Genomic DNA, 12,879 nt, shown 5'->3' on the forward strand with positions numbered 1-12,879 from the left:
ATGAAAAATGTTTTAATGTTGGTCTTAGTCATTCACTGTTCTCCTCATGTGCCTGGGGATTTAAATATGAGTTGTTATGTGAATGGCACTCTTTCAAATAGTGCCTGCAATTTTATTCCTCCCTGCCCCCCTCCCTGAAGAATTTGCACTTGTATAAAAATGATCTCACTTCACCTAAAGTATAATATTTGCTGAATGCAAAGTCGCTTTGTCGTGCTCAGCTCTTTTGAGCCACTTTGCCAGATTGCTGGAGGGCTGAGGGACCTTCCTGAGACTGCCTTTCCCACCAGTGTTCCAGGACCCACTTTCTGCAACTCTGTTGTGAAGGGGAAAGAATCCATCCTATGGAAAAATTTGCTAGAAGTTAAAAGCATGAAAGTTATAGACTTTTACAGAAAGTACTTTAAACCCATATATTATCTTTCTTTATTATTTGCTTTCTATGGGTTAGGAATCACTCTGCAATACTCTCTAGCATAGATGTTATGCTCTGTGGAATGGCTCAAAACCACCTGCATCACTTACTTTTAAATTATGTAGGAATCTTCCACAAGAGTGGTATTAAGGTGGGTACTTATCCTGGGGCAGCTGGCACATCACTCCTCATGCCCTCCCCAGAGGCCAAGTGCAGAACTACACTTGTCACTGCCTCAGTTTCTCCAATGAGACATGTATGTAGTGAAGTGTACCCCTTCAGTCTAATTTATTCATCCAAAGGCCAATCAGACATGCAGGCAAGCCTTCACCCCAGCATCCTTAGTGGGAGGCAGAGTTAATCTTAATCTCTTTGTCCCATCTAAATCCACTCATCTCCTTCATCCAGGCTCCTTATCATTAAGGTGGTCTCAACCCAGCCCTCCTTCCCTCCCTAGAGGGACTCTTACCATCACCTGGGGAAGGATTCCTTCTCAGTGCTCAAACCACTGCAGCTCTTCTCCAGAGTGGCATGTAGTTCCTCTGTGATCGGACAACCTGCTGCTTAGTAAAGTCCTTTTCCTTAGGGACTTGGCTCTCTTAGTGTGCTCCCTTTTCAGAACCTCTCTGGTATAGGAGTACCTTTCCTCGGTCCCCTTTACTGGTGAGCTCCCTAAATAGCTTCCCTGAGAATTCCTTCTCAGCTGGAGTTTCCTTCCTTTCTTTTGGAACTCTGTCTGAAACCTCATAACCCTTTATTAAGCCGTGTGGGTGTTCCTTACCTAATTAATTGCTGCCCAGCCAAGTAAGTAATTAACTACTTGCAGGTGGATCAGAGTTGGCTTGTTCTCCTTAGCAGAGCCTATCACAGGTAGGCTTGGAGCCTGGCCCCCTCAGGAGCCAGCTGTTTTGTGACAGGCATGTTTACAGCATGTATGCTTTGTGTGCAGCATGTGCTTTGTGCCAGCTGTTGAAGCAGAAGGTGATTTTATAGGAAGTAGGCACCTATCTTAATCTGAGCTCTCAACCACAGGAGTCTTTGCGCAGCTTTTCAGTGGTCATGAAGTAGATGGACTCTCCTCTCCCAGATCCCAACTTCTTAATTCCTTGGTGTGTGTCACCACCAGTCTCCAACTCCATGGATGCTCTAATCTAAACTAGTTTGGGAAGTTGAGGATGAGAGTTCTAAAACTCTAAAACAATGTCAAGAGAAGCTGATACAGACATGGTCAGAAAAGCAGAGTAGGGCAGGCCAGTTGTCTGTATCAGCTTCTCTTGACATTGCAACTGTAGGAGTGGATCCTTTCACTTGTTGAGCCATTTTCACTCTTGAGCCATTTTCCCAACCAGACTGCAGAGGACCAGGCACCTGAGAAGTGCCTTCAGTGCCGAAGCCCTTTTTATGAAGAATTTTCCCACTTGGGATACAATTTAAAAGTACATAAGCAATCCTGAATTTAAGCCTCTGGTCAAACAATGCAATGCATAGAACTGGTCAAATATTTCCAATTTGCCTCCCCCTTTGAGATAATTGGACAACTTGCAAACATGTCCTCTCTCTCTCCCCCTAGTTAGTCTGATGCAAACAAGTTATAAATTTGGAGCCAAATTCACTGCACTGACTGCTGTGGAGATGTGCTTTCTTATGCCATCAGTGAATTTGAGCCTTCGTTCTTCATGCCAGCTTTAAAAAAAAAAAAAAAAAAAAACAACAAAAAAATGACCTCTTATTGCAAAGTTCTGGTGAGAGTTTCATTTGTAGCTGATGTCTAGAACGGCATGGGTTGCAGCTGTTGCACAGCCAATGTATGTTTGCTTATACACATGGCAAAGAGATACAACAAGGTGTTAGGGATTGGGGGATTATTGGTAGAATTCGAAAGATAAAATCAGCCCTAAAACGGTGTTAGGGAATTGTTCACAATTGAATAATTTAAGATTAATAACAAAAGAATAAGCTCTAGCAGCAACTTCTGCTCTTTTTAAACAGGACGCTTTGTCTCAGTTAAATCGTGTTAATAAAAGAAATATGTCAGCATCTCAACTAATTCAATATATGAATATGGAAGTTCAGTTTACTTTTAGTTAAGTGGTTTTTCCTGTGTCAGTCAATATACCAAGATAAAAACTGCCACGATTAACTGCAATATAAGATTAGACCTTCCAATAGCTACAATGTGCTTTTGACCTAATGATCTCTAGCAAATGATATTGCAACACTGTTCCATACACATTTGTCCTTAAACATTTATGAAAAATTTTATATTCCTAAAATGCACTTAGTGATGCCTCTCAAGGCAGATGTACAGCATGCAGTGAGCATGTGTTGTATTAAGAAACAAAGTAAAGAGAGCTCAAATAAGCCAATACTCACGCATCCATCCTAAATCAAAAGCTTAGGAAAAAAGTTGTTTTCCATCAGCTGCTAAAAGTAACAAACTGGCAGTAGGAAACAGCTATGCTGGGAAATGCCATCATGATGACATAAGCATGACATGTCTCTTGTAGACCTATACAATTGTCAGCTGGTCACAATTAATCCTAGTGTTCCCTAATTAACTAAGGCAGGTGCAGACAAGTCCTCTTTTAGATCAGCTAGGAAGCAAATTCCAGTGTTGAGGGCACTCTTAGAAAATGCCCAGTCCTAGCGCTGAATCTACAAACTGTTGGCTTGAAAATCACATACAATTACCACTCCTGCTCAGAAGTAAATAGGAAGCTGGTGCCAGAAGATTAGGTCTAAAAGGCTCCTTATGGCTATTACCACCAAGCAGACCAGCAACCACATTGCACATGCGCTACTAGCTTTAGCTGGGGTGGGCAAACTACGGCCTCGGGGCCACATCAGGCCCTTCAGATGTTTTAATCTGGCCCTTGAGCTCCTGCCAGGGAGAAGGGTCACAGGCTTGCCCCGCTCCGCGTGTGTCATAGTTCCTGGAAGCAGCGGTATGTCCCCACTCCAGCCCCTATTCATAGGGGCAGCTGGGGGGCTCCGTATGCTTCCCCCGCCAATGGGTTCCCGGCCAATGGGAGCGGCAGGGATGGCTGCCTGGTCGCACCTCCACATAGGAGCCAGAGTGGGGACATGCTGCTGCTTCCAGGAGCCGCTTGAGGTAAGCGTTGCCCAGATCCTGCACCCCTGACCTCCTCCCGCACCCCAACCCCTTGCCCCAGCCCTGATCCCCCTCCTGCCCTCCGAACCCCTTGGTCCCAGCCTGGAGCACTCTCCTGCACCCCAACCCCCAATTTTGTGAGCATTCATGGCGCACCATACAATTTCCATACCCAGATGTAGCCCTCAGGCCAAAAAGTTTGCCCACCCCTGAGCTATAGCTTCTGAGTGGTCTTCAAGTGTAGCCAAAGGTAGAGTGCATAGTGTTGTTGCATCTCTTCTGCTTTAATGTATGACTTGATTGCATTTTTTTCACTGACTTCAAGAAGGTATGAATTTGCAGAATGGGGGTTTTACGGCAAGCATAAATTGTAGCCAAGAATCAATTATGGACACAAACTCTATCATTTTACTACCTATGAAAGGAATGGTGACTATAAGCTAGTATTTGGAATTCATGGCATTTTGATGTTTGTTTTGTCAATAAAGTCCTACATTCAGAGCAGAGATTAAACTGAAAGTTCATTGAACAGAAGAACTACAGCTACGAGGCTTCAAGTAATTGGGAAAAAAATTATTTTACTTTTAGAATGCTATTATTTAAAGACCTTGGAATACAAAAGCCAGTGTGCCCCATGAGTCATCCAGTTAAGAAGATAAAACAAAATTGTGCGAACTTGTTGTATAGATAAGTAACTGAATCATTTGGCAACAGAGGGAGGCTAGAACTGTAGGCATCTTGTTGAGAAAAAGGAGTAGTAGTGTTAGGTCTGTTCAATTGAGTATGGTAGAATTAGCCTTTGCAGAGAAGAATATCACACATAAGGTTTGTCAGTATAGCTATACCAGGAAACCCTCCTAGCGTGGACACAGACTGGCAAAAGGACTGTTGCTGGTATAACTGTGTCTGCATTAATAGCTATGGCTGGCAAGATCCTTATCGGCAAAAAATCACAACCTAACTGACATAGCTATACTCACAAAACTTTTAAGTGGAGACCATAGTTTGACTATCTCCTCATTCAGAAGAGCAGATTCAAAGTCTCTCTTGGCTTTAGAGAAGCATGGGTAACTATCTCCAGGAATATCTCTGGAATTCTTATTTCTAAAAATATTCATAATCATAGTGTTCCAAACAGTCTGTTTTGTGTTAGGCATTTTATTTGGATTAAGCTTCTGGTTTCTTTGGCTTTGAAGATATAAAATCTGAAATCTGTTTTAAAATGTCCTGATTGTTAGTCAAGCTGACTGTCAGTACATATCCCTCTTGTTCCTTTAAGAATACAGTTCACCTTTAATATATTACACGTATTGCCTTTCAGGCACTAGATGGCAGGTATGTTATCTTTATAGTGTGTGACTTTAAAAAATTAACATTTTCCTGTGCAAATGCTATTAAGTTGCATGCTCACTTTGAAACTTGCACCACTATAGATAGATGCCATTTCCAGACAGGGAAATATTACTACAGTCCATTGTTGTCAGTAGCTATTGTGTGCAGTCAGGATGTCCTGGGGAAAGAGTGTGCATGTTTAAAGTTGATGTTAAGTACATCAGCAATGCACTAGTAAGAGACATGAAGAAAGCTGTCTATATCCAACTTTATTGGTAGGATTTTTTGGCAATCTTATTAGATGAGAGGTGGGAGTCCTGAAACTTCTTTTGTCATATAATTTTTGTTACCCAACTTAATGTGATGGATCCTGAAAGGGAAAGTTTTTTCCATCACTGAAAATGAAGGCCTAACAAGACGAGCATGAGTTTTCCTGGAACAGGAAAGTTGATTCTTAATGCAGACAGCCTTTCTTTAGGGTGAGGTTGTATGTTAAATGTTTCACTAATACAGTGAGAGAAGCACTGCTTCTCTGAAGATATTTTGGTTGAGGATTTATTAAATATTTTCATGGTAAGTCCTTTGTGTTTGATAAATTGATATATTTTATGATTTTTCAAATAGGCAGGATTTTGAGCTTGCATTTTAATGTGTTTTTTCCAATCATGGATGGATGGTAATTCATAAATCCTTTAGTTAAATGTTGTTGCTTAATGATTAAGTTTGGAAGACTTTATTTATAGACTTTGATTATTTCTGCAAAGTTGAGGGTTTTCAAAATGTTTTCTTCTGTTGATTTTTACAAATCCACTCATAACTTGTAATCTAATATGTTTGCTCTGTGGAACTTTATAGCGTGTATTTCTTTTTCTTCAAAAGTACCAGAGGCGTTATTTTTCATGTTAATCACACAATATAAAATGGAAAGGGAGAGAGAAACCTTGATCTTAACAGGGAACAATGACTACAGTAGTAACTGCTGGTATTTTTGTCATGTGACTACTATTAAACTATTGTTGCCATTTCATTACAGTATGTTCTTCATATGCCAAAGAATTGTTATACAGCACAGGACTGCTTAATGTCAGGCTAGCTTCTTCGAAAACCACTTTTAAAAATGTTTTTGGCAAATCAGTTGGCATGCTGAGTATATGCAAGGAGGGAGGAATGAATTTGTGTTAATTCACTAGTGAAAACGTTTCCTTTCACAAAGGAAGTCTGAGAATACCTGATTTACTTACTGTATGTTCTTTGTTTTGGTGACCCATTAGGGTTTAAGCATCTGGCAGGAAGCCTTGATGTAGTTTAGGCTGAAGTCTTAAAAAGCATAAGCTTATTAGGAAATTTCTGTACAATGAATTAAATTTTCACTTAATGTTGGAGTTACTGATTCTAGAAATACATACAGCGAGTTTATTTCCATATTTAAATTTTTGTATGTTTGAAGCGCTACAAATACAAATAGGTTGAATTATTTGTGTTGGGTTAATATTGTCGTGAACGTTGCAAAAGGTGGGGGGGGCGGGGTGTGTGTGTAAACTTTATGGCATCTGGGTAAACCAGAATTTAATATTGCCCAATTAAGCCGTCAGGAATTGATATTAATCTAAATTCCATTGGCTTGGGCAAATCGCTAAGATTGTCTACCCGAGGTCCACCCCGGGTTCAGGGGAGAGTATTTTGGAGAGAAACAGAAAGAAAACTTCTCTTTGCATCCTTGCTGGGGGTTTAATTTGGGAGTAGGATAGAAAAAATCCTGCTTTTCCCCCTCCTCTATCTGTCACCGCTTGCTTTTGATTACGCCTGTAAGAAGTTCACTCCTACCCCCAGGGTATTGACACAAGCTACCAAAATAAATCATTTTTCCCTTCTCATTATTGTTTGTGTTACAGTAGCACCTTGAGGCCCTAGTCAGGGTCAGTTGCTCTAATACTACAGTGTTAAACACTAAGATAGTGTGAAGAGCGACCCTACCCTTTTCCTATTTTGAAATCACATGTGATGGTGGTAGAGAGATTTTTCTCTGTACTCTCCACTGCCTCCAACTTGCACAGTGGAACAGTGTTACTAAGCTGGGTCACCAGATTGCAGGGCTAATAGTGAATGAAGGTTTCTGCCAAGGAAACAATGTATGGTATTTCCCTGGACATCTCATCTAGATATAGGATTTCTGTTTTCAGATATGAAATAGGAATATATTTGTGTGGAGCCCTTTTGTTTTGGTAAACTGTGTTTGGACTTACTTGAGCAGCCTGGAAGATAGGCAGTTTCCTATATCAATATTTAAATCATTTATGTGTGTTCCCACTGCCTTGTAGGTGACTGAATCACTCCTGTGAGTGGCCATCCTTCCTCCTTTGCTCCCGCTTCCTCTCTCCTCCCCCTCCCCCAAGGAGCTTCCACACAGACCTTAACTGGGAATAGGGAAACGTAGGGAATTGAAAGGTGGTAACCTTATTCCCAGTTTGGAAGTTTTTTGGGGTATTGTGCTTGTCTGTTTGCCCTGAACCTGAGTTACATTTATTAGTTTGTTCCTAAATAATGTTTTATAAACAATTCTAGAAATATACTCTCATGAAGTATAGGGTTACCTTTCTCTATAGATGATTTCTACAAGATTGTTGTGTGAATTTTCCTGTATGCTTTGCAAACATGAACAATTTCTTTCTTCTTTGGATTCTGTTTGTTTCCGAAGCTGTGAACTTCAAAGAAGTGAATGAAGAAAACAAGAGAGAACTCTTCAGTGAAATATTTTCATCTATTGACACACTGGCGTTCACCTTTGGAAACGTGTAAGTGGTATAGGTTGGAATTTAAACGGAATAATGCTGAACAGAATTAATACAGACGAATAGTAAATATTCATTTGTCTTCTGGATAAAGTTTGGTTGAGACATGAACTTAAGTAAACTACACCTTGAGCAGTCTTGGGATTTTGTTGCTCTTGTAGATAGTTTAAAAACTTGATAGATTGAGTATGCTAAAATAAAATAGATTATTTTTGAGCATACTGTTTTGCAGAGCTTTTAAAAAAAATAGATAGATGGATTCTTTAATATGCACCTAACTTTCTGTTTGGAGTGACTTGTAGAAATTCTGCTCAGAAGTAACAAACAAATGAAACAGTTTTTTTCTGTTTTCATGGCAGTGTTTCAGACTTCCTTATGGGAGATGTAGACAATGGTTCGTCATTGGGACTTCCTGTATCTCGTAGAAGTCGGGTAGGCTGAACACATTCTTTTGGGAGTGTGGAATCATGTTTGTAAAGGAAATTTTCAGTCTCCATCTTATTTTGAATATCCTTGTTTCTGGATTAATTTGTTTATGATTTTCTGAATGATTAAACCAGCTAAAATGTAAATGCCATTTTATAGTGTCATTAAAGCTTCCTTGTATAAAATATTTTCATGTTCTTAATACCAGTGATGTTTCACTTTTGCCAGTCTTGTTTAGATTATTTCACGTTTAAAATAAGTTTATCCAACAGAACAATTACATTGTTTGATTCCAGTAAAATGTGTGTTTTTTTAAAAGTTTGTTCTGGTTGTTAAAAGTAAGCATTTTGGTCCTAGAAACAGAGCGCAAGTTTAATGATCCATGAATAAATATATAAAATGTAGTATATTATCAGTGCTGTCCAGGCTGGAAAAAAATAAAAACTTGGTAAGCCATGCCCGGTGTATATTGTATACAAGAAAATATAGTTAAGAATCAGTGTGTATGATGATGCAAACTGTTAGAGTATCAAGAACGAAAGCTGAAATGTAAGTGCATGATTTTAGGCACGGTCTATGCTACTAGAAAATATCTTTAAAATATAGTTCTGTAGCATTGTTATGGTCAAGTCTTGTTATGTTAAGTTTTCTTGTCTGTACTGTAAAAAAAAAAAAAAAAAAGGGGGGGGGGGAGACGTTTAACTTTTAGAGATCTATGGTTATAGCAAGGCTAATACACTGTTCTCCATGGCCTTGTCTACACTAGGGAAAGTGGGGTTTGTTTAATTTCAGAAGCCCTCATGTAGACAGGCTTCCAGCAACTGTAACAGTTTTCAGCATTATGCAGTATAGACTTGTTCCCAACAGAGTTAGATAAGGCAGCCAGTGGGCCATCTACATAAAGGGGCTCCCAAAGTTAACACTTGTTCAGCTGCAACAGTGGGGAAAATTTTTCAAAAATGTTGCTAGTGTTTAATCAGGGACTTAGACGTGTGTTAATTACTTTTGAATGCAGAATTATTACTTATTTTTCTGTCCATGCAGGCAAGGAAAGTACTCATATAACATACTTTGGCCTTGACAAATGTGCTTAACCATGGTTTCTTTAGAAGTGCAGAGGGCATCCTAAAGAGTAAATCATGAATGTCATGTAGCTAAATGATTAGGAGAATGAGAAAATATGAAGTTGGGGTGAAAAGACAGTAAAAACCAAACAATAATGGAACTGATGAAGAAATTTTGAAATAATTTAGAAAGCAGATTTCACCTGCCTTAAAACTAACTGGCAAACAAGCCCCCTTGGAATCTTAGGAAATCCATGAAGAACTTTCAGTGGTTTCTGCTTGGAAGCTGAATGGACAGTCCGAGGTAGTGTAAGTTAGTGTATTCCTGTCTGCAAAACTGTTAACAAAACTAGTGCTACCAAAACCTGAACCAGGAAGTTACCAAAACAGAAACAGGCTGTGGTTGATTTTAATCTCCATTTGAAAAGTTAGAAAAATCAGGAAGAAAAATTGTCTAAACAAGTAAACATATTTGATAGATAAACTTATTTTCAAACTCTTGTTGCAAATTAAATTCTAGAAGTGCTTGTGTTTCTTCAGTTACTCATGTAGTGCTTAAAGTTTAGCTTAGTTTCTAGTATGGGTTAATTTTTATGATGATTGAAAAAGATAAAGGGGAGAATGTCTTAAACCTGGAGAAAAGGAGGACTTGTGGCACCTTAGAGACTAACCAATTTATTTGAGCATGAGCTTTCGTGAGCTACAGCTCACTTCATCGGATGCATCCGATGAAGTGAGCTGTAGCTCACGAAAGCTCATGCTCAAATAAATTGGTTAGTCTCTAAGGTGCCACAAGTCCTCCTTTTCTTTTTGCGAATACAGACTAACACGGCTGTTACTCTTAAACCTGGAGGTGATCGGGAGTCTTAGACCAAGTACCCATAATTTGTGTAGCTCTTATTTAATTTTGTGTATCTTAATAGATAAAGTTGTAGAGAGTAAGAGACCTGCTAAGAAGTTTGCCTTGGGCAGAATCTTAAAAAAAGGGAGACTACTGAAGAATAACAAAGTGTAGAGCAAAGAGTCCAATCCCACAAACCCTTAATTATACAAGCCTCATTGAAATCATTTGCTTCGTCAGCGGGTCAGATCATAGCAGTAATGGATTCTGTAATGAGACCAGTGGATGAAAAATGTGGAAATTACTGGAACGTTTTTATTAAAGGACTTGTAAGAGGAAAAAGGGGACTTTTAAGGAATGGGGAAGTTGTAGGATAAGAGTAAATCTGTGGGAATAAAATGAGTCCTATAGAGACAAAAATGCAGAAGTTGGTTAAGAGAGCCAAAGACGGCACACTTCTAAATGTCAGGGCAAGAAGAAAACCAGGGAGGAAGTGAAACTGCACCAAGATGACTATGGGACTCTAATTTGTCATATCCGTTCATAATGGTCACCAGGTTTCACCACTATTTCAAGGCCCCCCTTTTTTTATCCTTTTCTTTCCTTAGGGGAGAGAGGGTGATTAGATAGATCAAATTTTGGAGCAGCTGGGGAAGCTTGATTTGTTGGACATGCACCCTAAATTATGGTTGTGTCTACAAGTGCATGTGATCCAGGTCATTGTATGCGTGCATATTTAAAAATAACATACTTTGCCGCAGTCCGTAATATAAAGAACAGAGTTGGGAAGAAACATAGGAATTAATTGTCATAGATGGTTAAACTAACATGGACATATCAATCAAATCCCTCTTGTCTGAAACTTTATCTGATGTGACTAAAAATAACACCTGTAGCTGAAAAAGATTAGAGTAGAAAACTTTGCTGCCAAATACACCAAGTAAATATACACTTTGTGTATAGTGATTTTTTGTTGTTTTTCCATATATAGACAGGCAGTTCCATGCACATTGAGGCAAAACAGGGGAGCAAAACATAGGTTTTTAAACAGAAAATAGGATTGAAAAACCATATGATTTGGCAGAGGAACTAAGAGGCAAGTCTACTACCTTTACTACTCTTAACAAGTGAATGAGTAACAAAGGATAAGGAAAAATTCCTCAGAATAGTTGAAATGAGCAAAAGGATCTCCCTTGAGCTTAGAAGAGAAGTTCTTTATTGAGTGGAGAGGGCAGAAGTGGGAAGAGAGGACAGTCTACCTGACAGAGGTTAGTTGAGAAATGAGTCAACCTACGGCAGTCGGCAAGGCTCCATCGCTAGATGTACTAGGAATATGGTGAAAGAACTTTGGCACTTGGAGTGGAATAGCTGAGGGTCTGGACCAGAATGATCTGGTGCCTAGAGGTCCATTCCAGATGAAAATGTAATCACAACTTCTATTTCATAAAGGTGTCCCTTCACTGATGCAAGGCAAACTTTTTACATTTGTGCCTTCATCCATCTCCAGAGGCTGTGTGCCACTTAGAAGCTACTTGAAGACCCTGCCAGTCCAAAGTCCGAAGGAAATCAGAGAAATATATAGAGTTCCTGAGTGGCAGTGGATCATTACGTGTCTTTGACTTGATCCAAATTCTGCATTCCTTTGCCTTTTTGCTTGCAAGACCTTCTTGGTTGGAAGCTTTGGATAGATTTCTCCTATTGCACTGAGAATATCTTTCTTCCTGCCCCTCTACAAAAAACCCCTACTTAAGTAGAAGGGTATGTAGTGACTTCACTCTGTTATGGGACTGGGGGCTCTCTAGTCTACAGTAACCGTTAGAAGATTGCCTGTGTAATTTCTAATTCCCTCTCCATGATTGAAGTCAGATATACATCTTACATATTACGGGTTGGAAGAGGCTGGATGAATGAGCAGTGATTTGTTAGTAGACTTTACCATGGTCAGTTGCGCTGAGATAAAAGTGCCATATAAAAAGCTTGATGGTGATATTACTATTGGTATCTTATAATACAGTGGTTCTCAGCCTGGGGTCTGGGGGGCCCTGGGAGGCTGTGAGCACGTTTCAGGGGGTCCACCAAGCAGGGCCAGCATTAGACTCACTGGGACCCAGGGCAGAAAGCCGAAGCTGCACTGCATGGGGCTGAAGCCTGGGGCCCTGAGCCCCACTACCCAGGGCTGAAGCCAACCCCTGAGCAAAGTAGCTTCGTGGGGGCCCCTGTGGCATGGGGCCCCAGGCAGTTGCCCTGTTTGCTATCCACTCATGCTAGCCCTGGCTTTTATATATAGAAAAACAGTTGTGACACGGGTGGGCCATGGAGTTTTTATAGCATGTTGGGGGGGCCTCAGAAAGAAAAATGTTGAGAACCTCTGTTATAATATGTTTAACCTTAAGTCTGTGTCCAGTGTCAAATCCACCACAGTTGGTTTTATTCAAATCTGTTCTTTTAAACACTCAGAGTAAGTTGCAGTTACGTTTGTGTCTTCTATATTCTATATTATACTCTCCATGAAACTGCTGCCTGGATTTTTTTGGATTAATTTAGTCATTTACAAAACTAACATAGACAGGGGTAAATGAAGTATTGGAGGAAATTTCCTGGGCGGAGTAAAGAGAACTTCTTAGAGCAGAAACCTTTCTGATAATGATGAGCATTAAGCATATTAATTGGATGAAATTCTATCAGGTTCTCTTGATTTTTCATAACGCTTCTTTGGGAAGTTTATATGCTTAGCCTTAATGTACATAATGAATGCTGGTGAGCAGGTGGGGGAAAAGTTTATCATAGTTCTGTCCCTTTCCTGATTCTTGTCCAGAACTCCACTGATTTGCTGAAAAGTGCGTGTCTGTGTCTGTGCGTAGGGTAGGATGTGCGGATTCAGTAAATGTCAACTGCTTTGT

At 39.8% G+C, this 12,879-nt stretch overlaps 1 protein-coding gene across 2 annotated transcripts in view; it reads left to right on the forward strand.

Annotated features, from left to right (window-relative positions):
- ARHGAP29 (Rho GTPase activating protein 29) overlaps window positions 1-12,879 on the forward strand; it is a 94,714-nt gene that overhangs the window by 60,733 nt on the left and 21,102 nt on the right. For both annotated transcript variants that reach the window (XM_074961297.1, XM_074961298.1), the window contains exons 4-5: window positions 7,555-7,651; window positions 8,008-8,080. In XM_074961297.1, coding sequence (XP_074817398.1) covers window positions 7,555-7,651; window positions 8,008-8,080 — 170 coding nt within the window. The remainder of the gene's footprint in view (window positions 1-7,554; window positions 7,652-8,007; window positions 8,081-12,879) is intronic.

This window comes from Natator depressus, chromosome 8 (genome assembly GCF_965152275.1).
Source record: "Natator depressus isolate rNatDep1 chromosome 8, rNatDep2.hap1, whole genome shotgun sequence".
NCBI lineage: Eukaryota > Metazoa > Chordata > Testudines > Cheloniidae > Natator > Natator depressus.